Here is a 24,997-nt window from a genome sequence, read left to right as displayed (position 1 = left end):
ACATCCACCTTGTCAATACCATTCAGAATCTTGTATACTTCAATTAAGTCACCCTTCACTCTTCTAAACTCCAGTGGAAACAAGCCAAATTGTGAGTATTTGATAAGTGGTTAAGGTCTATTCCAGCCCTAAGGTTTAAAATAGTGTATAAACTGGTGGTAAATTTAATAAAACATATAAACAAAGAAAATGAGTGAATAATATAATTAAGTAATTAACTAAAACATATTAAGGGTGGCAGGACAGGTGATGTATCAAGGCTGCAGCATGTGGGGGTTCCTGGATGCCAGCGTGATTCAGGGCAAACACGTCTGCAATAAGTGGCTTGAGGAGCTTTGGCTCAAAGTGGCTGAGCGGCAAACACTGCGACCCATCAGGGAGGGGCAAGGTTACTTGGATGCTTTGTACCAGGAGGCAGTCACACCACTTAGGATAGGGTCTTCTGATTTGGTCAATAGACAGGGGCAGGTGGGTGTGACTGCGAGTGAGGCAGGTAGGGGCACCCAGGGGGCAGCAGTCTCACCCTTTGCAATTATCCAATAGGTTTGTAGTTACCTCGGCTTGTTTGGATGAGAGGGGGTGCTGCAGGGTGGATGAGCAAACTGGCCATGGCACTTTGGTACAGGAAGCCATCCAAGTGAGGGGAGCAAAAAGAAATGCAGTTGTAGTAGGAGACAGTATAGTGAAGGGGGTTGACACTGTTCTCTGCAGCGAAGAGCAAGGGTCCATTCAGCTGTGTTGCCTGCCTGATGTGACTGTTTGGGGTATCTGTTCAGAGCTGGAGAAGAACATGGAAAGGGAGGGAAAGGATCCAGATATTGTAGTCTATGTAGGTACCAACTACATGGGCAGGACAAAGAAAGAGGTTTTCCATGGTTGGTATGAGGCACTAGGCACCAAATTAAGAAACAGAACCTCAAAGGTAATAATCTAGATTACTACCTGAGCCAAATGCAAATTGGGATAGGGCAAACAAGATTAGAGAAACGAATACATGGCTCAAAGACTCATGTGAGAGAAGTGGGTTCCAGTAAATGGACACTGGCACCAGTACAAGGGAAAGTGGGGACTGTACCATTTGGCTGGTCTACACCTGAACCGTGCTGGGACCAGTGTTCTAGCGAGCCACATAACTAGAGAAGTAGTGAGGGTTTTAAACTAAACATGAACATATGAACAAGGAGCAGGAGTAGTTCATTCAGCCCCTTGAGCCTGCTCCGCCATTTAATAAGATCATGGCTGATCTGATAGTGACCTGAAATCTGCATCCCACCTACTGCCGATAACCTATCACCCCCTTGGGGTCTATCTAACTCTGCCTTAAAAATATTCAAAGACTCTGCTTCCACATTTTCAAGAAGAGAGTTCCAAAGACTCTCAACCCTCTGAGTAAAAAAAAATTCACCTCATCTCTGTTTTAAATGGGCTATTTTTAATCAGTGACCCCTAGTTCTAGATTCTCCCACAAGAGGAAACATCCTCTCCATATCCACCCTGTAAGACCCCTCAGGATCTTCTATATTTCAGTCAAGTCGCCTCTTACTTTTCCAAACTCCAGTGGATATAGGCCAAGTCTGTCCAATCTTTCCCCATAAGACAATGCACCCATTCCAGGTATTAGTCTGGTAAACTTTCTCTGAACTGCTTCCAACGCATTTACATCCTTCCTTAAATACGGTGACCAATACTGTACACAGTACTCCAAATGTAGTCTCACCAATATCCTGTACAATTGAAGAATAACCACCCTACATTTGTATTCAATTCTTGCAATAAATAACATTCTATTAACTTTCCTAATTACTTGCTGTACCTGCATACTAGCCTTTTGTGATCCATGCACTAGGACACCCAGGTCTCTCTGCACCTCAGAGCTATGCAATCTCTCACCATTTAAATAATATGCTTCCTTTTTATTCTTCCTACCAAAATGGATAATTTCATATTTTACCACACTCCACCTGCCAGATCTTTTCCCACTCAATTAACCTATCAATACGTGCATGTAGCCTCTTTATGTCCTCTTCAGGACTTACTTTCCTACTTATCTTTGTGTAATCAGCAAATTTGGCAACCATCCCTTCAATCCCTTCATCCAAGTCATTTATATAAATAGTAAACAATTCCCAGCACTGATCCCTGTGGCACATCACTCGTTGCATCCTACCAACCTGAAAAAGACCCATTTATGCCTACTTTCTGTTTACTGTTAGCCTGACAATCTTCCATCCATCCCAATGTTACCCCCTATACCATGGCTTTTGTTTTCTGCAATAACATTTGATGTGGCATTTTATCAAATGCCTTCTAGAAATGTAAGTACCATACATTCACTGGTTCCCCTTTATCTACAGCACATGTTGCTTCCTCAAAGAATTCCAATAATTTGGTTAAACACAATTTCTCTTTCACAAAACCATGTTGACTTTGCCTGATGACCTTGAGCTTATCCAAGTGCCCTGCTATAACTCCTTTAATAATAGCATGCCTATGACAGATGTTAAGCTAACTGGCCTGTAGTCCCTCGCTTTCTGTCTCCCTCCCTTTTTGAATAATGGAGTTACATTTGCTATCTTCCAATCTAATCCTCCAACCTTTCCCAAATCTAGGTAGCTTTGAAAAATTAAAACCAATGCATCAAATATCTCACCAGACACTTCTTTTAGGATGAATTCTATCAGCACCTGAGCTCTTGTCAGCATGCAGCTCCAACAATTTACTCAGTACCTCTTCTCTGGTAACTGTTATCTTCCTGACTTCCTTCCCCACTTCCATTTCCTGTTTTATAGCTGCTTCTGGGGTGTTATTTGTATCCCCCATAGTAAAAACTGATGCAAAGTACCTGTTCATTTCACCTGCCATCTCCTTGTTTTCTATTATCAATTCTCCAGACTTACTTTCTATAGGACCAATGCCCACTTTGTTAACTCTTCTCTTTTTTAAATATTTATAAAAACTCTTACTATCTGTTTTTATATTTTTGGCTTGCTTTCTCTCATACGCTAATTTTTCCCTCCTTATTAGTATTTTAGTCATTCTTTGTTGTTCCTTATATTCTGTCCAATCTTCTGACCTTCCAATCATCTTTGCACAATTTTATGCTTTTTCTTTAAGTTTGATATTATCTTTAACCTTTCCAGTTAACCATGGATGGTGTGTCCATCCCTTGGAATTTTTCTTACTCATTGGAACGTATCTATTCTGTGCATTCCGAAATATCCCCTTAAATATTAGCCACTGCATCTCTATTGACCTATTATTTAATCTAACTTGCCAATTAACTTTTGCCAGCTCAGCTTTCATGCCCTCATAATTGTCCTTATTTAAGTTTAAAAACTTAGTCTCAGACCCACTCCTCCCTCCCTCAAACTGAATGTAAAATTCAATTATATTATAGTCACTGCTACCTAGGGGGCGCCTTCATAATGAGGTTGTTAATTGCTCCAAGCTCACTGCACAATATCAGGTCTAGTATAGCCTGCTCTCTGGTTGGCTCCAGAACATGCTGTTCAAAGAAACTATCCTGAAAATATTCAATATACTCATCTAGGCTATCTTTGCACATCCGACTTTTCCAGTCTATATGTAAATTAAAATCTCCTATGATTATTGCCATGCCTTTCTAACAAGCTCCAATTATTCCTTCCTTTATATTCCATCCTACCATGTGGTTACTGTTAGGGGGCCTGCGCATGTCTCCCACAAGTGACTTTTTGCATTTACCATTTCTCATCTCTATCCAATCCTGGTTTCCTGAACTTAGGTCATCCCTCTCTATTGTGTAATTACCATCATTAACTAACAGAGCCACCTATCCACCTTTTCCTCACGTCCTGTCCTTCCTAAATATTCTGTACCCTTCAATATTCAGTTCCCAATCCTCATCCTCCTGCAGCCATGTCTCCGTAATGGCTATCAAATCGTAATTATTTATTTCTATGTGCGCTGTCAGTTCATCTGTTTTGTTTCGAATGCTATGCGCATTCAGATACAGAGCTTTTAGTTGTATCCTTTTACTATTTTTATAACCTCTAGTCTCATCTGTCGATTTACTGTTAGATTTGTACTCTCTATTCCTTTCTGTCACGGTCTGTTTTTCATTTCCCATAACAATACCATTCTCTTTTACCTTGTCTCTACTCTTTGGTTAACCACATCTTCCCCAATTTGATCCCTTGACCCAATATTTAGTTTAAGTCTCTCTACTTTCCCAGTTATGCGGCTCGCAAGAACCACCAGTACAAGCATAGTTTGGGTGTAGACCATCCCGACAGTACAGATCCCTCTTTCCCCAGTCCTGGTGCCAGTGCACACCTCCCACCTACCACCCCCAGATAAACTGAGACTGCAAACGCAAATAAATAAGTATATGATAGCCATTACAGAGACATAGTTGCAGGATGACATAGATTGGATATTGAAGGATACATGGAAGGGAGGCAGGAACTCAGCCAACACCAGGGAAGTGGTATCGAGCAAATTGTTGGAGCTGAGGCTGACAAATCCCCATGTCCTGATGGACTCCATCCTGGGGTCTTGAAAGAAGTGGCTAGTGAAATAATTGACGCGATGGTTTTAATTTTCCAAAATTCCCTCAATTCAGGGAAGGTTCCATTAGATTGGAAAATAGCAAATGTAACTCTTTTATTCAAAAAAGGAGGGAGACAGAAAGCAGGAAACTACAGGCCAGTTAATTTAACATCTGTCTTGGGAAAAATGTTAGAAACTATTATTAAAAATATTATAGCATGGCACTTGGAAAAATTCAGGATAATCAGACAGAGTCAACATGGTTTTGGGAAAGAGAAGTGAGGTTTAGCCAACTTATTGGAGTTCTTTGAAGAAGTAACATGGACTGTGTAACATGTACCGTTGTTTAAAAACAGCTCCAAAAGTAAACCAGGTAATTACAGGCCAGTGAGCCAGATGTCAGTAGTAGGTAAATTATTGGAAGGTGTTCTGAGAGATCAGATATATAATTATTTGGACAGCCAAGGGCTGATTAAGGATGGTCAGCATGGCTTTGTGTGTGGTAGGTCATGTTTAACGAACCTTGTAGAGTTTTTCGAGGAGGTTACCAAGAAAGTAGATGAAGGAAAGGCTGTGGATGTTGTCTACATGGACTTTAGTAAGGCCTTTGACAAGGTCCTACATGGGAGGTTAGTTCAGAATGTTCAGACACTTGGTATCCATGGAGAGGTTGTAAACTGGATTCGAAATTGGCTGTGTGGGAGAAGACAGAGAGTGGTAGTGGATGATTGCTTCTCAGACTGGAGGTCTGTGACTAGTGGTGTGCCTCAGGGATCTGTGCTGGGACCATTGTTGTTTGTTGTCTATTTCAATGATTTGGATGATAATGTGGTGAATTGGATCAGCACGTTTGCCGATGACACTAACATTGGAGGCGTTGTGGACAGCGAGGAAAGCTTTCAAAGCTTGCAGAGAGATCTGGACCAACTAGAAAAATGGGCCAGAAAATGGCAGGCGGAATCTAATGTGGAAAAGTGTGAGGTGTTACATTTTGGAAGGTCAAATCAAGGTAGGACATACATAGTAAATGGTAGGGCACTGAGGGGTGCGGAGGGACAAAGGGATCTGGGAGTTCAGATACATAGTTCCCTGAAAGTGGCATCACAGGTAGACAAGGTTGTAAAGAAAGCTTTTGGCATATTGGCCTTCATAAATCAAAGTATTGAGTATAGGAGTTGGGATGTTATGGTGAGGTTGTATAAGACACTGGTGAGGCCAACTTTGAAGTATTGTGTGCTGTTCTGGTCGCCTAACTACAGGAAGGATATCAATAAGATTGAGAGAGTGCAGAGAAGATTTATTTGGATGTTGCCGGGTCTTAAGGAGTTGAGTTACAGGGAAAGATTAAACAGATTAGGACTTTATTCCTTGGAGCGTAGAAGAATGAGGGGAGATATGATAGAAGTTTACAAAATTATGAGAGGTATAGACAGAGTAAATGCAAGTAGGCTCTTTCCATTTAGATTAGGAGAAATAAACACGAGAGGACATGGCTTTAGGTTGAAAGGGGAAAGGTTTAGGGGGAACATCTTCACTCAGAGTGATGAGACTGTGGAACAAGCTGCCATCTGACGTGGTAAATGCGGGCTCACTCTTAAGTTTTAAGAATAAATTAGATAGATACATGGATGGGAGAGGTCTGGAGGGTTATGGACTAGGTGCAGGTCAATGGGACTAGCGGAATAATATTTCAGCACAGACTAGAAGGGCCGAATGGCCTGTTTTCTGTGCTGTAGTGTTCAATGGTTCTAAAGGGGAACCAGTGGATGTACTGTATTTAGATTTCCAGAAGGCACTTGATAAGGTGCCACATCAAAAGTTATTGAAAAAAATAAAAGCTCATGGTGTAGGGGGTAACATATTGACATGGAAAGAAGACATGGATTGACATATTCTGGCTAGCTAACAGGAAACAAAGGGTAGGCATAAGTGGGTCTTTTTCTGGTTGGCAAGATGCAACAAGTGGCGTGCCACAGGGATCAGTGCTGGGACCTCAACTTTTTAGGGTTTATATAAATTACTTCGATGAAGGGACGTGAGGAATGGTTGTTAAATTTGCTGATGACACAAAGATAGATAGGATAGTAAGACATGAAGAGGATGTAAGGAGGCTACAAAGATATATAGATAGGTTAATTGAGTGGGCAAAGACCTGACAAATGAAGTATAATGTGGGAAAGTGTGAAATTGGCCATGTTGGCAGGAAAAATAAAAAAAACATATCATCTAAATGGTTAGAGGTTGCAAAGCTCTGAGATGCAAGAGGGCTCTAGGTGTCCTAGTGCATGAATCTCAAAAGGCTACTATGCAGGTGCAGAAAATAATTAGCAAAGCTAATAGAATGTTCTCATTTATTGTGAGGGGAATAGAATACAAAAATGAGGAGGTTATGCTTCAGTTGTACAAGGCATTAGTGAGACCACATCTGGAGTATTGTGTACAGTATTGCTCTCCCTATTTAAGGAAGGATGTAAATGCATTGGAAGCAGTTCTGACAAGGTTTAATAAACTAATACCTGGATTGGGCAAATTGTCTTCTGCGAAAAGGTTGGACAGGCTAGTACCCACTGAGGTTGTACCCACTGCAGTTTAGAAGATTAAGAGGCAACTTGATTGAAACATGTAAGATCCTGCGGGGTCTTGACAAGGTCAATGTGGAGAGGATGTTTCCTCTTGTGGGAGAATCAAGTGCTAGGGGTTACTGTTTCAAAATAAGGGTTCGCCCATTTAGAACAGATGTAAGGAGAATTTTTTTGTCTCAGAGGGTTGAGAGTCTTTGGAGCTCTCTTCCCCAGAAGGCAGTGGAAGCAGAGTCTTTTAATATTTTTAAGGAAGAACTAGATAGATTATTGATAATCAAGGGGGTGAAAAATTATCGGGGATAGGTGGGAATGTGGAGTTGAGGTTACAATCAGATCAGCCACAATCTTATTGCATAGCAGAGCAAGCTCGAAGGGCCGGGTGGTCTACTCTGGCTCCTCATTTGTATGTTTGTAAAAGTGTAGGTGTGGCTTTTCACATCCTCACTATGTCCCATAACACCTCACAATTACTGAACTACTTTTGTAGTCACTGCTGTAAGGTCTCACAAAAAGGAATGTGGTAAAATGGTCAGAAAGTCTGTTCTTAGTGATTTTAGTTGAGGTATAAATATTGGCCACACATAGGAAGGACTCTCCTACTGGGAAGTGTCCAATCTGGAAATCTGCATTGCCAATTCTCAAGCCAGCAGACATTTGTGAATAAACATTTAATTCATGTAAATTAGGGACTGCCATTCTTTTGTTAGTCCACAGCTATTGGGCACGGTGTTGAAATTCTACCAAATTCAGTAAAAATTTATTGGTCCCAACATTCAGAAAGGTCATTAGCCTGAAACATTAACTCTGTTCCTTTCTTCACAGATGCTGCCAGACTTGTTGAGCGCTTCCAGCATCTTGCTTTTATCTCATAAGTTTATTCTCATTTCCTATTTTCTCTTCATCAATTTCTTGGTCATTCTTTGCTAAGTTTAAAATTCTCCCAGTCCACAGGCTTATTAGGCATGAATGGACCCAGCAGACTTTTGAAAAGTGAAATCCTAATCTTATCTTCTGCCAATTACGGAGGCATGGGCCAGGATTTTCCCCTCGGCGATTTGGGGGTGGGGCCTGCTCACCGAGGGGAAAATGACGCGGAATGACATCGGAAGGAATCCCCAACGTCATCCTGGTCCCTTTAAATTTTTAGGAATTTGGGCAGACAGCGAAATCAGCTGTCTACCTTCCAACCTGTTAATGGCCAATTGAGGCCATTGACAGGCTAATTAAGATAGGTAAAGACCTGCCTGTCCAAGTTTAAGGCTGGCGGGCAGGCCAGGAGCTCCAGTGGGCTCCAGATTATTCATGAAACTTTATCCACTGGCGGGATGAAGTTTCATGTCCGTTTTTTTAAAATTTAATCAATTTTAAGTGTTTTTTATTAACATGTACCATCTCATATGACATTGTCACATGAGGTGGAAATGTTAATAATTTTAATATTTTTCTATTTTTAGACTTTACTTACCTCTCATGAATCTCCCTGCGACAGGACTTTGCCTCAGGGAGCAGTGTGCTCTTTCGCACGCATGCACGAAAGAGCAGACTTTAACAGATGGGGAATCCCTCCCTCCCCCCCAACACAGGAAGCGTATAGCGCTTCCTGTCAGGCAGGCTGCTGGGCGGGCCTTAATTGGCCCACCCACTCAAAATGGCAGCGGGCCCCGTTTCGGTGGCAGGGGTCGGCTGTCCACTCGCCGCCAAGCCGGTGGGGCCCACACGCCATCCAAGGGCAAAATTCTGCCCATGGTTACAATGAGATTAAAGCTGGAAACTAAATATTAAGGTGTATGTGACTTTTCGAAAGGACAGGCAGGAAGGAAAGGGCGATGGGGTAGCTTTGTTAGTGCGAGATGGAATAAGTGCAATAGCAAAAAATGATCTTGAATCGGAAGAGGTGGAATCCATATGGGTGGAGGTAAGGGGAAGAAGGCACTGGTGGGAGTAGTCTATAGGCCCCCTAGCAGTACTATGCTGTCAGACAGAGAATAAATCAGGAAATAATGAGGACATGTAAAAAAGGCAGTACATTAATCATGGGTGATTTTAATCTCCATGTAGTTTGGGAAAATCAAATTGGCAAAAGTAGCCAATGCAAAAATTCATAGCGTATTTGGGACAGTTTCTTAGAACAATATGTTGTGCATCCAACCAGGGATCAGGCTATTTTGGATCTGGTAATGTGTAACAAGGTAGGTTTAATACATGATCTCAGAGTAAAAGATCAAGGAAACAGTGACCATAACATGGTGGAATTTAGCATCCAGTTTGAGAGTGAGAAGCTTAATTTGGAAACAATTGTGCTAAACTTAAATAAGGGTAATTACAAAGAAATTAGGACAGAGTTGGCTGGAGTGGACTGGGAAGTGAGTTTAGCAGAAAAGACAGTTGATGAACAATGGCAGATGTTTGAGAAAATAGTTCATGACTCACAACAAAGATATATCCCAGTAAGGAAGAAGGATTATAGGAAGGGGATAAACCAACCATGGTTAACCAAGCAAGTTAAGGATAGTATCTAAGTGAAAGAAAAAAACATACAATGTGGCAAAGATTAGTGGTAAGCCAGAGGATTGGAAAAGTTTTAAAAACCAACAGAAGATGACCAAAAAAATAATAAAGAGGGAGAAAATAAACTTTGAGGGTAAACTAGCAAGTGAAATTATTACTCCTATAATTTGGTATACACAAAAATTTTAAAACTACTGTTCAACTTGAACACCCATTCTATCTACACAACTCCCACTGGTGAAACACCTTAGAAGGTTTTAGTTTCAACTCCAGCATGACAAATAATAAAAAGTGCTAAGGTTGATTATTAGCATAGACACCATACTCCCGAGTAGAATAAATCACTGGAGCTGCTTGTGGGTGTCTAAGTAAAAGCTCTAATAAGATAAGAGTCCATGGTGTTGGGGGTAATGTATTAGCGTGGATAGAGGACTGGCTAACTAATAGAAGACAGAGGGCAGAATTTTGCCCTTGATGGCCGGGCGGGCCTGACCGACTCAGCGGCGGGAGGGCAGCCAATCGCCGCCGCCGAAATGAGCCCCACTGCCATTTTAAGTGGGCAGGCCAATTAAGGCCCGCCCAACATATTGCCCGACGAGAAGCACTATGCACTTCCTGTGCGAGTGGAAGGAGGGATTCCCCAACTGCTAGAGTGCACTCTTTCACATATGCGCACGAAAGAGTGCACATCTCTCTCTGGCAAAGTGCTGCCTCAGGGAGATTGCTGAAACTCTGTGAAACTCTAAAAATAGAAAGATTTAAAAATCGTTACCATGTCCCCCTCATGTGAAAATGTCACACGAGATGGGACATGTTAGTGAAGAACACAAACACTTTATTAAAAGTTTTTGAACCCGATATCAAATCCCATTCTGCCACTGGATGAGGTTTGTAAAAAAAAAAATCACTTAGCTGCCTGCCCGTTGGGCCCATGTGCCGACCCGAAGTTCACATGGGCCCCTCAAAATCCCAGTCGATTGGAGAGTTAATGGCCTTAACAAGGTCTTTAATTAATGGCGGGCACGCGTCCTGCTGCATAGCATGCTCGCCGACCGAAATATTGCGATGCCACGTGCTGACATCGGGATGCTTGCGTGACATCAGCGCGCAACATTTTAAGCACTGGCGTGCAGACTCCACCATCCACACGCCAGCCAGAAGATTCGGCCCAGAGAGTTTGGATACTGGGGGGCATTTTCAGGATGACAACCTGCACCTAGTGGAGTGGCTCAAGGATCAGTGCTGGGGCCACAATTATTCACAATATATATTAATGACTTGGATGAGGGAAGCGAATGTACTATCACCAAGTTTGCGGATGACACAAAAATAGGTGGGAAGGCAAGTAATGAGAATTACACAAATATAAAAATGGGCAGTAAGAGCTTCTTTAAATATATAAAAAGGAAGAGAGCGGCCAAAGTCAATATAGGCCCCTTAGAGAATGAGGCTGAAATAATAATCGGGAACCAGGAAATGGCAGAGGAGTTGAATAAATAAATACTTTGCATCAGTCTTCACAGTAGAACACTAAGCATACCAAAAATACCAAATAATCATGTGGCAAAAGTGGGTGGAGGAAATAAATAGAATAGCTATCACTAGAGAATAAGTACTAGGGAAACTAATGGGGCTAAAGGCCGATAATTCACCTGGACCTGATGGGTTGCATCCTAGGATATTAAAGGAAATAGCTGCAGAAATAGTGGATGCACTGGCAGTAATCTTCCACAATTATTTACAATATATATTAATGACTTGGATGAGGGAAATGAATATATTATCACCAAGTTTGCGGATGACACCAAAATAGGTGGGAAGGCAAGTGATGAGAATGACACAACGAGTCTATAGGGGGATGTGGACAGGTTAAGCGAGTGGGAAAAAACGTGGCAGGTGGAATATGATGTGGGAAAGTGTGAGGTTATGCACTTTGGCAGGAAGAATAGAGGAGCTGAATATTATTTAAATGGAGAAAGACTGAAGAAAGCTGCAGCAGAGAGGGATTTGAGGGTCCTTGTGCATGAATCACAAAAAGCTAGCATATAAGTTCAGCAGGTAATAGATAGGACAAATGGAATGTTGGCCTTTATTTCAAAGGGAATGGAGTATAAAAATAGGGAAGTTGTGCTAAAATTTTACAAGGCACTAGTTAAACCACACCTAGAATACTGTGAACAGTTTTGGTTCCCTTATTTAAGGAAAGATATACTGGCATTGGAGGCAGACCAGAAAAGGTTCACTGGGTTAATCCTGGGATGGAGGGATTTTCATTTGAGGAGAGGATGAGTAAGTTTGGCCTGTACTCATTGGAGTTTAGAAGAATGAGAAGCAACCTTATTGAAACATATAAGACTTTTAGGGGGATTGACAGGGTGGATGTTGAGAGATTGATTCCCCTTGTGGGAGAGTCTAGGATCAGAGGGGATAATCTCAGAGTAAGGGGGCACCCATTTAAGACCGAGATGAGGAAGAATTTCTTTTCTCCGAGGGCAGTCAATCTGTGGAATTCTTTATCGCAGAGGAGTGTAGAGGCTGAATCGTTAAGTCTATTCAAGGCTGAGATAGACAGATTTTTAATCAGGAATGGAATCAAGGGTTATGGGGAAAAGGCAGGAAAGTGGAGTTGAGGGTTATCAGATCAGCCATGATCTCATTGAATGGCCTACTTCTGCTCCTACATCTTATGATCTTATGGTCAATTCCAGATTGACCAGAAATGTAATTGAAGAGACGATGGTATGAATATAATAAAGTAATTCTTGAGTTTTAAGTTAAGTATTTTATCCTGTTAAATTTTAAATTAGTTTCTTTTTATCTTAAATCATGAAACCTGGAACCCTAAAGTTGTTGGTGAAGCTAAGACTCCAAGGTCATACGTCATTGTAACTGAAACCAGGAAGGAACAGAGCCCATACTCAACCTACACCTGAGCTAGAAAAGCAGAAAAGAAAATCAACAACAACAACACCACTAACCAGCAAGACAACATCAACAGCATCACCAACAAGTGATGCAACATCAACAAGTCAGACAACCAGCAAGTGAGACAACATTAGCAACACCAAGCATGACTCCTACAGCGCTAAGAGCAACACACACATCAACTGTGTAGTGCTCCGAATGACATTGAATGCCAAATCTACAAGATGGAGGCACAACATCTTACCACCTAAAAGATACCATGGATAATATCTTAGAAAAAAAACAAGCTGTAAAAGACTGTTCAAATGTTCAGTTTATTTATAAAAGTCAATCATTAATCTTTAGTTTGGAGAAAAAACTTAATGATTGGAACAGTTATATTGATATGGAGGCATTACATATTTTTTTGAAGAGGGATGTTATATTGTTATATTATCCAAAGAGAGTTAGGAACTAATCATTATGTGAATATAAATGCTAGGCATGTATGTGTATATATATATATATATATATTTATCTATATGTATGTATGGCATGTATATATTCAATCCATTTCCTCAACAGAATAAATACACTGAATAAATTCTCCAAAATCAATTAATTCTGAGGAAATAAATAATTACAGATAAGCTTAACAGAAAGAACACTCTATTAAAGTTCTCCCTTATATCCAAAGGCAATTAAGCAAGCCCTCAAGAATATCAATTTAACATACCATATAACTTTAAACATGATTCACTGAATTTCACAAATGATATTTCCATGACCTTAACAGGTCTAAAACCATATTAAATTACATATTCCACTACAGAGACTTGAGTACAATCTAGGCTGACAGTTCAGTACTGAGTTGCACCATTGGTAGTGCTATGTTTGGCTGAGACATTAAGCCAAAGCTCCGACAGCCTGTTCAGGCGGACACTATTCAAAGAAGAGCAAAGAGTTCTCCTAATGTCCTAGCCTATAAACCAGATTATCTGGTGATTTATCTTGTTGCTGTTTGTGGGATCTTGCTGTGCACAAATTGACCACCTATTACTTAGAAGCATGACAAAACTTCAAAAGCACTTCATTTGCTGTAAAGTGCTGTCAAATGTCATGACATCATTAAAGAAGCTAGACAAATGTGGGTTTTTTTTCTTTCAACATGCTTTTTTAAAAAATGTTAATTAAGACATAATTATATTTTCTGTTTTTCCTTGGCTTAAATGCCCATCATTCAAAATCCAACTTACATACTGAAAAGTGGGAGCATGTGCCGAGAATGATGAAAAAAGCCTCTTTATTTTGGTACTTTTCTGAATAGCAATGGAAAACTATGAGCACATTGCATGTTTTAGTACAAGAGTTGCCCAAAAATATGCAATGCAGCCACAAAGGAAATACAATACTGTGAATCTACTGGACAGACTAGTTCTGTTCCTTGACCCACATAAGACAGAATAGTAGAACCTAATGTCAGTCAATTAGTGCATTCCTATTGGTCAGTTTCCACTGTCCTGTCAATGAAACGGTCTTCCACATGTTCACAGGAGAGTTTTTTTTCCCCCTGAAGAACAGAACTAGCCCAATCTGAAACAATTGCCAAATTTATTCAAAACTGTCCATTTCTGATGTATTCTCCAATTTTGAAAAGGAGTTTGGCACTCATCCCTAAACAAGATTTCAGCAGGAAACCTCCCTTCAATCAGGAAATGGAATATTTTTAATAATTTCAAATAGATTTTCTTTAAAATTCCATGTGATTAAACAGAATAAAACTAACTTCCATAAAATGGTAGTCTAAATACAACAAAACAAATTAAAATAAGTAGCTTGTTATCCAATACACCTAAATTTTGTATATTTTATGAAAGGGGTTAGCAGTCAGCCATTTCAAAAACAGATTCAAAGAAACAATCTGTCTGAATGAAATAGTAACACAATTGTCCACACCTGTCAAGTGTCAGGCTTTGGAGTGCTTTTCCATACTGCAGAGATCTTTTTTTTTTCTTTTCACAGGACATGGGCATTGCTGGCTAGAAGATGATGGTGAACTGCCTTCTTGAACCACTGTAGCCCATGTGGTGTTGGTACATCCACAGTGCTGTTAGGGAGTTCTGGCTGAAGATGGTTGCAAATGCATTTGTGGTGATGTGCTGGGCTCCCCCATCATTGAGGATGAAGATATTTGTGGTGCCCCCTTTTCCAGCCAGTTGCTTAATTGTCCACCATCATTCACAACTCAATGTCATATCTCAACAAAGTGATGATCACTCATTTGAATATTGAGCCAGATTTAAACAGCTCTGCTGCATTAACTTTGAAAATCAGATTTCCTCAATTACACTAATGCTACAAATTTGCAAACAAGACCACTAATTAGGGTATCAATGGACACAGCAACTTTAATATATATTATATTTAATTAGTTAAAAAAGAGGGTTTTTTGGCTCTTGAATGGTCACTTAAAAGCAATTTTAAAAACTCTCAAACTAAAATATCGCAGTGTTCCAGAGTGATTTATAAAATGATTTGGGGGGGGAAACTAGAAATGGACAGCGGTCAAAATCCAACCAGGTCAGGCCATTTTAAAAAGAACACGGGAAATCGAATCAAAAGATTTTCCAACAAACGTTTTTAAGGCTCACTTTGCTAACAGAAATCAGTCTCAACTCAGGATTGTGTCGCTGCCCAAGTCTGAGTTGGAAGTCTCTCAATCTTGCCAGCGCTCATCTAAAGGCTTCTTAAATTCAAACGTACGTCTTTCTATTGAGGCAATTCTAAATATTGTGAACTGGTGAAATGCATTGGAACAAAAAACGTGTTTCTCAGAATGATATTTTAACAATGCAAAGCTTGAAGATAGTATTTTAAAATTGGAACATTAATTCACAAATTCAAAACTAATCCGAAATTAACATGATTGCGAAAGATGGGACGGTCAGGGCTATAGGAGAGAATGCTAAGGCAATAAGTTAGGTGGGGGGAAACCCAGTCAGTACATTACATTTAAGCTTGGATCAGTTGTTGGGATGACTTTGTGTCTTCAGCTCCAACCCAGCCCGGAATCAAAGCGCCTCTGATTAATCAGCTCAGCGGATCCAGCCTCACTGCTATTCTTAAATGACTGAAAACAATATTGGATTAAAAATGAAGCAAAATAATTCAAATTACGCCGCAGATATATTGGAGTTTTTTTTAACCAGACATGATGACCATTCATAAAAAACTTCAAAGTTGCTGTTCCCACTGACAAATGTTTGCAAAACTAAACAGTTTTAAAAGCTTCTCACAAGTTTTCCTTTAAACGTTTTTCTTAAACAAAACATTAACTAAACAATATAAACAGAAGCTGCAGCCTTCTCCCTACCTTCTTGCGGCTCTACAGCGAGGAGAATGACCATGAAGGTGAGACAAGTTGTCACTGTGAACATGTTTGGGTCTCGATGTCGAGAACAACGGCTCTCCGTTTCGGGCTGCAGCTACCACACACTCTCCGCTCGCAGGGAACAGGAGGTCTCAGGTATCCACAAGGGGAAGGCTGTCCTACACGCACACACTCCAATAACCTTTCTTCCTCCCTCTTTCCTTCCCAGCTCTCAATAGCCCGAAAACCACTGTCTCCCCCCTGCGACAGACAGTGGAAACAGCGATCTCTCTCTCAAACCACCCCCGCTATCGATCATATGTGGCATCCTGAAACCATGCAAATTCTTACATTGTCCTTACTGAGGATGAAAAAGAAGTTGTGTAAAGCAATGTTACTGAGCAAGGGCAGATTGGGCTGGACAGTTTGCAGGTCTCAGTCACCTGTATGGGAAGTGTACTGATAGATACCTCACACATTATATATGTAGAACATGTAGATAAATGTTCATACGTTTGTAGATTACGTACCTATATAGTGTGTTCAGCATTTATTCTCTATGCTCCTTTCAGTGTTTTGAACTCGTTTGCCTTTTCAATTGTTACACCATACTTACATAATCAGACATCCCAAAGAGGACCCTCTTAAAATAGATACCCAAGACATGCTCCTTGCTATTCTTGGCATACATGCTAACGCCTCCTCGTTGCATTTTCCTAGTGATACGTTAGATCATGAAACACCTGGTCCCACCCACTATCTGACAAAGAGATAAATAGATTTACCCAGGACTTGCACTGTATGCACTGGATCATATAACCTGAAGTTGTGCTTTATTAATTGCTGAATTAGGTTAGTTTACCAGAAAGATATAGGAGGTTGTAGCTTGTGGAATCTCAGGTATGCAGACGACACCACACTCATAGCCAGAACAAAGGAAGAGCTAGAGACTCTGGCAGGCCTAGTCAAAAGACACAGGGAGGAATCGTCCATACCCACTGGCATCAGGCATGTTCAGCGGCAAGAGTGGACACTATGGCGAGAAGGCCAAAAACCTGTTTCACGACGCCGTGAAACCAGTTTGCAACTATCCGTTCAGCCCATCGAGGGCGGGTCACGTTTCCGGTCATTGGACATCAGGAACCTCACTGTAATACTTCTGCATATCGTTATAAGGTCAACCCGCCAGAACCATCCCCCCATGTTGGATCATCCACCCACATCACACCGACTTGTTTCACAACAGCACATAAGTGACATGCGCTTGGCAAACTGCACCTCACTCACAACTTTGAGGCTTGTTTGCCTACCTTACTTCAGTCAGCACTTGCAATCATCAGCACCAGGCTTTCCAGACAGCACCACATCATTTTTAGGGAGGTTCACCTACCATACCAGCTTTGTACAGCTGCAGGGCTAGGGCTTTCTTGCGGAAGGAGAGAAGTGGAAAGGGAAGAGGCTGCAGGACGAGGGCTGTACAGGGTTTGTGTGTGGGCAAAAGTTGATCTGTACAAGTGGCCTCAAGATGGTGATGCCTGAGGAGGCAGTCTCCAGAGGAGGTGAGGCCAAATGGAGATGTGAGAGTGTGTGAAGGAGTGAGTGGTGATGTCCCTTGAGCTGGCAGTGAGTGAGATGCCAGTGAATATGTGATGGGCTTGAGTGTGTGAATGTAGAGTGATGAGAAGGTTGCCATACCCTGGCTGCACGGATGAAATCACTCATCCTCTATCTGCATTGGATGGCCATCCTCTTCTGTGCAGCATTGGCACTGATCACCACTGCTATTGCCTACCAAGCCAGACCGGCAATGTTGCTGCCCCTCCTGCAGCCAGAGCGGGGATAGAGGACATTAAGGCAGGCCTCCACAGCATCTAAATGGCACTCAAGGGGCCCACCGCTAAACCTGGGGGCTGAAGTCTTCTTGCCTTTCAGTGCCATGTCTTACTTTCAGCCATCCTGAGGAGGAAGCATTGAGAGGTGTGCACATGGCTGTAATTTGAATGTGGCACCCAGCATGATGATGCTGAAGTTCACCCATCATGGAAATGGCATGTTTCCCAGGAATTAATGTAAAAATCTGGAATTAGAAGTCTAATGATAACCACGAAACGATTGTCGACTGTTGTAAAAACCCATCTGGTTCGCTGTTATGACACAGCAGTTGGCAAAGCTGAGTTATTTAAAACTGCCAGAGGAAAACTTTAAACAACTGTCATAACCTATATTTTAAGTGGTATGTTTGAGGTGCAGCTCTAATTCAGGAATCAGACGATCACTTGTCAAGAAGTTTTTATATCAAACCACAGGAGACATTTATTAATTTACACAAGTTAAATATATACTCATGGCTACAAATTGCTACTATCATAACTTTTAACAAATTCCCAAACTAATCTCCATTAAGGCAAAAGCAACCCATAGACTTGAAGCAGACAAAGCATTTTCACCTTGCAAGTTCAAAATGAGGTTCTTTTCACTTTGGTTCCTTTGCAGACACAGCGGTGGGCTTACAGGCTTTGATCATACATTGCCTCTGCTCTGCACACACAAAACTGCTATCGATTATACCCAGCAGATCTCATTAAATGTAAATTCTCATTGTACCACCAGCCCCTTTGAACTCCGCCTCTTCTAACAATAAAACTCCTTTCATAGTACCAATTTTATTAGTAACATAAACATTGCTTGGTCTCTGTTAGTTAAGTGCCAGATTTCACTCCCCTTCAACAAAATGCAAATGCACTCTACCTTACTGTTCACATCTCAATACTACTATACATCAAAGCACCCAGACTAGCTGGCTTTATTAAGACACACCCACAAACTAACCCTCTATTTAAAAAAAAATTTCCAATAATGTTATATACATTAATAGCTTCATGACATCCCCCTCCATATCAAAAAATGAACCATCATAATTTTTAAAGATGGCTTCATTTTAATAACCCATCTCATACTATCTCCTATACTTATTACACGATTACATTACCAGGTGCATGCATTTTCATAACAATATATATACACAAGTCCTGGCAAGTTCTGTCTTATCGACGGAAATAACTACAGTTCAGTGTCTAGATTTTTAAAATGTCCAATTGTCCTTTGAGCTGCAAACTCTCGATAACACATCTGCAAACAAATCTTCTCTTCCAGCAATGTGTATAATGCATAGCTTAAATGGTTGTAATAATAGACTCCATCTGAAAAGCCTAGCACTTTTGTCTCGAAATTTGTCCAAAAACCTCAAAGGATTATGGTCTGCATAATGTTTCTGCATGTTGTTTCTGATGAATTGTTTGCAACATAAATTTCAAAATGCTGCATTGGTAACACCAAACTCAAGGTCTCTTTTTCAATCATTGAATATCTTCTCTGTTGTACATTCTACTTCCATGAAAAATACCCTATTGGTTTTTCAATTCCAGTGTCATCTTCTTGTAACAGTACAGCTCCAATGCCTAAATCGATTACATCAATGGCCAACTTGAATTGCTTGGCATAATTGGGTACTGCCAAAACTGGTGTCGTAGTTAATACAGTTTTCCAACTATTGAATGACTACTGACACTCCAGTGTCCATTGAAACCTCTTGTTCTTTTTTAATAGTTCAGTCAGTGGAGCAACCACTTGGCTAAAATTTGGTACAAGTTTCCTGAAAAACCACTCATGCCCAGAAATCTCAATATTTCTTGTTTCCTTTGTAGACACTGGGGAGCAGGATTTTATGCGTTGGCGGGCAGGGGCGGGACCCGCTTGCCGACATGTAAAATGACGCATGATGACGTCAGGGGGAGCCCCCGATGTCACCACGTCCCATTTAAATTTTCAGGAAGGCGGGAGCACAGCGAAATCAGCTGCACACCTGCTGACCTGTCAATGGCCAATTGAAGCCATTGACAGAGGCAATTAAGTAATTAAAGGACCTGCCCGTCCGTTAGTGCGAATTGGAAGAAGCAAGAAACCTCATCCACGGGCAGGACGAGGTTTCGTGTAGCTTTTTAAAAATTTTAATAAAGTTTTTGCGAAAATTATGGACATATCCCAACTCATGTGACAATGTCACATGAGGGGACATGTTAGGGAAATTTTATTTTTCTATTTTTATCTTTTTGACATTTACAGCCAATCTTCCTGAGGCTGCGCTTAGCCTCAGGGAGATGATTGTGCTCTTTAGTGCGCATGCGCGAAAGAGCACACTCTCAATTTTGGGATCTCCCCACCCACACAGGGAGCGCAGTTCTCCAATTAAGGCTCACCCACGTGAAATGGCCACACACCCCCAATTGGGAACGCCGATCAGAAGCGTGTGTGTGCGTGCCCGCCATTCAACTTCCCCCCCAACGGGGGGAAAATGCAGCCATGGGAGATCCATGATAGCCTTTGACTTTTGCATCTCTCAGAGCCACCTTACCATGTCCAATGGTATGGCCTAGAAACGTAACTTGCGCTTTTGTGAATTCAATTTTAGCCAAGTTCATCACCAAATTAGCTTCTTGCAGTCAAGTAAATAATTCTTCCAGATGCTGTAAATGATCCTCCCATGACTGACTAAAAATGATTAGATCAACAATATAAACTGCACAATTGCTTAAACCCACAATTACTTTGAAATGTCACAGGTGCATTCTTCATACCAAATGGTATGCCTTTAAACTGATATAGACCACTTGGCATTACAAAAGCTGATATTTCATTTGCCCTATCCAACAATGGTACCTGCCAATATCCTTTTAGCAAGTCAAACTTTGTGATAAATTTCGATTGTCCCACTTTCTCAATGCAGTCTCCCAGCTGTTTTATGGGATATGAATCCACTTATGTCACCTCATTCACTTTTCGAAAGTCCACACACAGTCTTTGTGTTCCATCCAGTTTTGGTACCAGTACAATAGATGAACCCCAGTTCCTGCAACTTGACTCAATTATATCATTTTGAAGCATGAAATCAATTTATTTTGTACTTGTGATAACTTTGCCGGATTTAATCTATAAGGATGCTACATTATTGAAAATGAAATTCCTATACATACATCATGTATATCTAAATGTGTCTTCCCCAACTTATTTCCACAAATAGGTTTGTGTGACTGCAATAGCTTTTCCAAATCACTTTGACACTTTTTTGAAGGTAACTTAAGATTTCATTTAAATTTTCAAGCACCCCCCCATTATCCAATTTGATTAGAGGAAAATCAGTTTCAGAGTCCTTTTTCTTATCATTCACCATCACTGATAACTCTTTTTGTTCCTCTTCCCTGTCAAAGAACGTTTTAAGCACATTTGTATGACACACCCTCTGCTCTTTCTTCTATCTGGAATATTTCTTTTCAATCCTGTAAGGCCTACCAAATCTTGCATTTAATGAATTACCTAGCACTGGTAACAAAACTAGTACTTTCTCTCCAGAGACAAAACTGCGAGTTTCAGCTTTCTTATCTGCTTTCACTTTCATCATTTGCTGTGATGTCTTTAAATGTTCTCTAGCCAATTCACATGCTCTCTTCAATCTTACCCTGAAATGTGATACATAATCCAGGAGAATAGTTTCTGAATTTTGACCCACCAATGCTCATGCATCAATTTCAGTGGTCCTCTTACCTCATGACCATAAATTAGTTCATAAGGGCTAAAGGGGCACCTCTAATAGCAAATAACAAAAATGGAATTCCTGTATCCCAATCCTGTACATAATCTTGACAGTATGCTTTTAGCAAAGTTTTTAAAGTTTGATCTTTCCCAAGTGCCTTGTGACTCCGGATGATAAGCTGTTGACTTAAACCGTTTTATCCCCGAACTGTTCATTACTTCCTTAAACAGCTGTGGTGTGAAATTTGACCCCTGATCTGATTGTATTTCCTTAGGTAAACCATAACTTGTAAAAAATTAATTCACTCCTCCACAATCTTCTCAGTTGTAATATTTCTTAAAGGCATCGCTTCAGGAAACCTAGTAAACACATCCATTATTGTCAGTAAATACTGATTTCCACTTTTAGTCTTAGAGAGGGGTCCTACACATTCAATCCTGCCCCTGCTAAAAGACTCTTCAAATGCAGCTATAGGGATTAAAGTATCAGCTTGTGGATGTCCTGTTATTTGACATGTATAACAGGTTCTACAGAATTTGACTACATCCCTATCCAATCCTATCCAAAAAACCCTCTGTATATTTTCCTGTGTTCTCCTAATTCCTAAATGTCCCCCCCATTGGAATTTCATAGGCAATCCTCAGAATCTCATTTCTGTAATCTAATGGGATAATAATCTGATGCACCTCCCTCCAGCTTTCATTTGCTGAGACATGATCCAACTGCCACTTTCTCATTAAAATATCTCCTTGAAGATAATAACACACTGGAATACATTTTGCTTCTGTTTCTAAATAAGCTTTCTGATATAACTGTTTTAATTGCAAATTATTTTTCTGTAGCTCCACTAACCTCCTTGAGTTAAACATTTCAACTGTACTGCTCTGTATTCCTTCCTTCTGAACAATATTTTCCAGCACAATGCCAGCTAATTGGATTTCGACACCTTCTTCTTGGCTTTGAACTGCCCGTTTATCTCATTTGTCATGTTTTTCCCTATGAGTCTTTGATCTCATTACAACATAATGAGGAAACAATCCAGGATGTTCCTTCTGTAACACCTCTGTTGAAAACACTTCTACAGGCTGCTCAACTACCATAGGCATTTCCCATATTTGTGATCCAGCTACATCATTGCCCAGAATAAATTGAGCCCCTGCAATGGGCAATTTGTCCACCACTCCAACTATAACTTCACCAGTCTTCCATTTGCTCTTTAAATTTTCCTTCCACAGTGGAATAGATTTAGCATCTCCATGAACTCCACTTATTATTACCTTCTCCTGCAATACTCCATTTGAACAACAAATATCACTATCCCACAACATTAAGGATTGACCAGCCCCTGTGTCTCTAAACATTTTAACATTTTTACCTAGTATACCTTGTACATATGGAAATACTTTCCCTTTACACATTCTCTTTAAATATTTTGGCAACCTGGCCCTCAGAATTCTCTTGAGTAAACTGTGAACACATTCCCACTTATTCACCTTTCATTGATTCTCCCTGTTTCACCTGTACACAAACCATTGTTTTTTCCTGTGCCTGAACCTCAGAACTCACAGTACTTTTACTTCCAGAAATTTTCTGTACCCCAACAATTCCAACAGATTTTTCCTGCAATCTCCAATGCACTGACTTCATGAGCCCTACTTTATTACAATGAAAACACTCCAATTTTCAAATGTCACTTCTACCTTCAGCACCTTCCTTTTTATTCTGAGAAAAAACTTCCTGGGAACTTCCAGCTGTTCCTTCACTTCACTGACTACCTACCTTCCTTTCACCTTCCCACGTTTTATTCTTTTCCAATTTGAAAGTGTGACGATAAAAAGGTTTAACTCTATGAACTAACTCATAATCATCAGCTATCTCTGCTGCTTGTCTTACAGAAGCAACCCTCTGTCCCTCACATGAGTTCTCACTACCAATGGGATTGAATCTTTAAAGTTTTCCAAAAGAATTACTTCCCTAAGAGCTGCATACATTGTTTCTATTTTAACGTCCATATCCAACAGACAAAATTACTTTGTTTTACTCTTTCAAACTCAATATAGGTTTGCCCAGGCTGTTTACTCATATTCCTAAATTTCTGCCTGTATACTTCAGGAACCAACTCATATGCACTCAAAATAGACTTTTTCACCACATCATAGTTTTCCAACATTTCTTCTAATACTGAAGCATCTACCTTGTGCGCTATACCTAACAACTTAGACTGTAATAATTATGTTTGGTTTTCCTGTGGCCATTTCATCTGTTTAGCTAGCTTCTCAAATGAAATAAAGAATGCTTCAATATCTTTTTCCTCAAACCTTGGGAGAGCTTGTACAAATTTAAACATCTCCCCACTGGGTTCTACTCTGGAGGTAAGTCCTTCATCACCTGCTGACATTTTCAGTTGGAATTCTCTCTCTGTCTCTCTTTTTCTTTTTCCCCCTTCTCTATCTGCTCAATTTTTAATTCCCTTTAACAGTTTCTTCTCTGTCCTTTGCCTCTAATTCAAGATTTTTCAGTTCCTTTGCTTGTTCAAATTCAAGCATCTTCATTTGTAACTGAAGTCTCACTACCTCCAGATGTGACTCATTATTGTCAAGTTTCACTTCCAACCGTAGATGTTGTGAAATTATATCTTTTAATTATATCTGATTTCCTAGCACCTTCAGGTAACCCCAATTTTAACTTACCTGCCAACGCCGTTAACATACTTCTGGTTATTTTTTCCAACCCAATCAGAGTTATCTCTTCTACTCCGAGACAAGTCTTAGCAATTGCCAAAGCCATATTGCAGTCTCACCACTTCTAAAATACCCCACCAACTCCTGAATTCAAAGTGCTCCTCATACTCATAACATTAAGTTTTACCAATTCCAAACCAATCAAGGAATTAGAAATATTTTTATCCCACTACAGCCCCCAAATGTTATGGCACAGCAGTTGGTAAAGCTGAGTTGTCTAAAAATCCCAGAGGGAAACTTTAAACAACTGTCATAACCTATATTTTTTAAGTGGTATGTTTGAGATGCAGCTCTAAATTCAGGAATCAAACCACCAGTTCTCAAGAGGTTTTATACCAAACTATATGAGACATTTATTAATTTACACAAGTTAAATATATACTCATGGCTACAAATTACTACTGTCATAACATTTAACAAATTCCCAAACTAATCTCCATTAAGGCTACAGCAACCCAGAGACTTGAAGCAGACACCAGGCAAAGCATTTTCACTTTACAAATTCAAAATGAGGTTCCTTTCACTTTGGTTCCTTTGCAGACACAGTGGTGGGCTTACAGGCTTTGATCTTACATTGCCTCTGCCCTGTACACACAAAACTGCTATCAGTTATACCCAGCACATCTCATTGAATGTAAATCCTCATTGCATCACCAGCCCCTTTGAACTCCACCTCTTCTAACAATAAAACCCCTTTCATAGGATCAATTTTATTAGTAATATAAGCATTGCTTGGTCTCTGCTAGCTAGGTGCCAGATTTTGCTCCCCTTCTTG

At 40.4% G+C, this 24,997-nt stretch overlaps 1 protein-coding gene across 2 annotated transcripts in view; it reads right to left on the bottom strand.

The window, feature by feature from the left end:
• fndc1 (fibronectin type III domain containing 1) overlaps positions 1–16,110 on the bottom strand; it is a 286,089-nt gene extending 269,979 nt beyond the window's left edge. For both annotated transcript variants that reach the window (XM_041182867.1, XM_041182868.1), the window contains exon 1: positions 15,898–16,110. In XM_041182867.1, coding sequence (XP_041038801.1) covers positions 15,898–15,961 — 64 coding nt within the window. In that variant the 5' untranslated portion in view covers positions 15,962–16,110. The remainder of the gene's footprint in view (positions 1–15,897) is intronic.
• Positions 16,111–24,997: the final 8,887 nt, after the last annotated feature.

This window comes from Carcharodon carcharias, chromosome 2, assembly GCF_017639515.1.
Source record: "Carcharodon carcharias isolate sCarCar2 chromosome 2, sCarCar2.pri, whole genome shotgun sequence".
Classification (NCBI taxonomy): Eukaryota; Metazoa; Chordata; class Chondrichthyes; order Lamniformes; family Lamnidae; genus Carcharodon; species Carcharodon carcharias.
The sequence above is the reverse complement of the archived record's forward strand: the minus strand, read 5'-3'. Positions and strand labels throughout refer to the sequence as shown.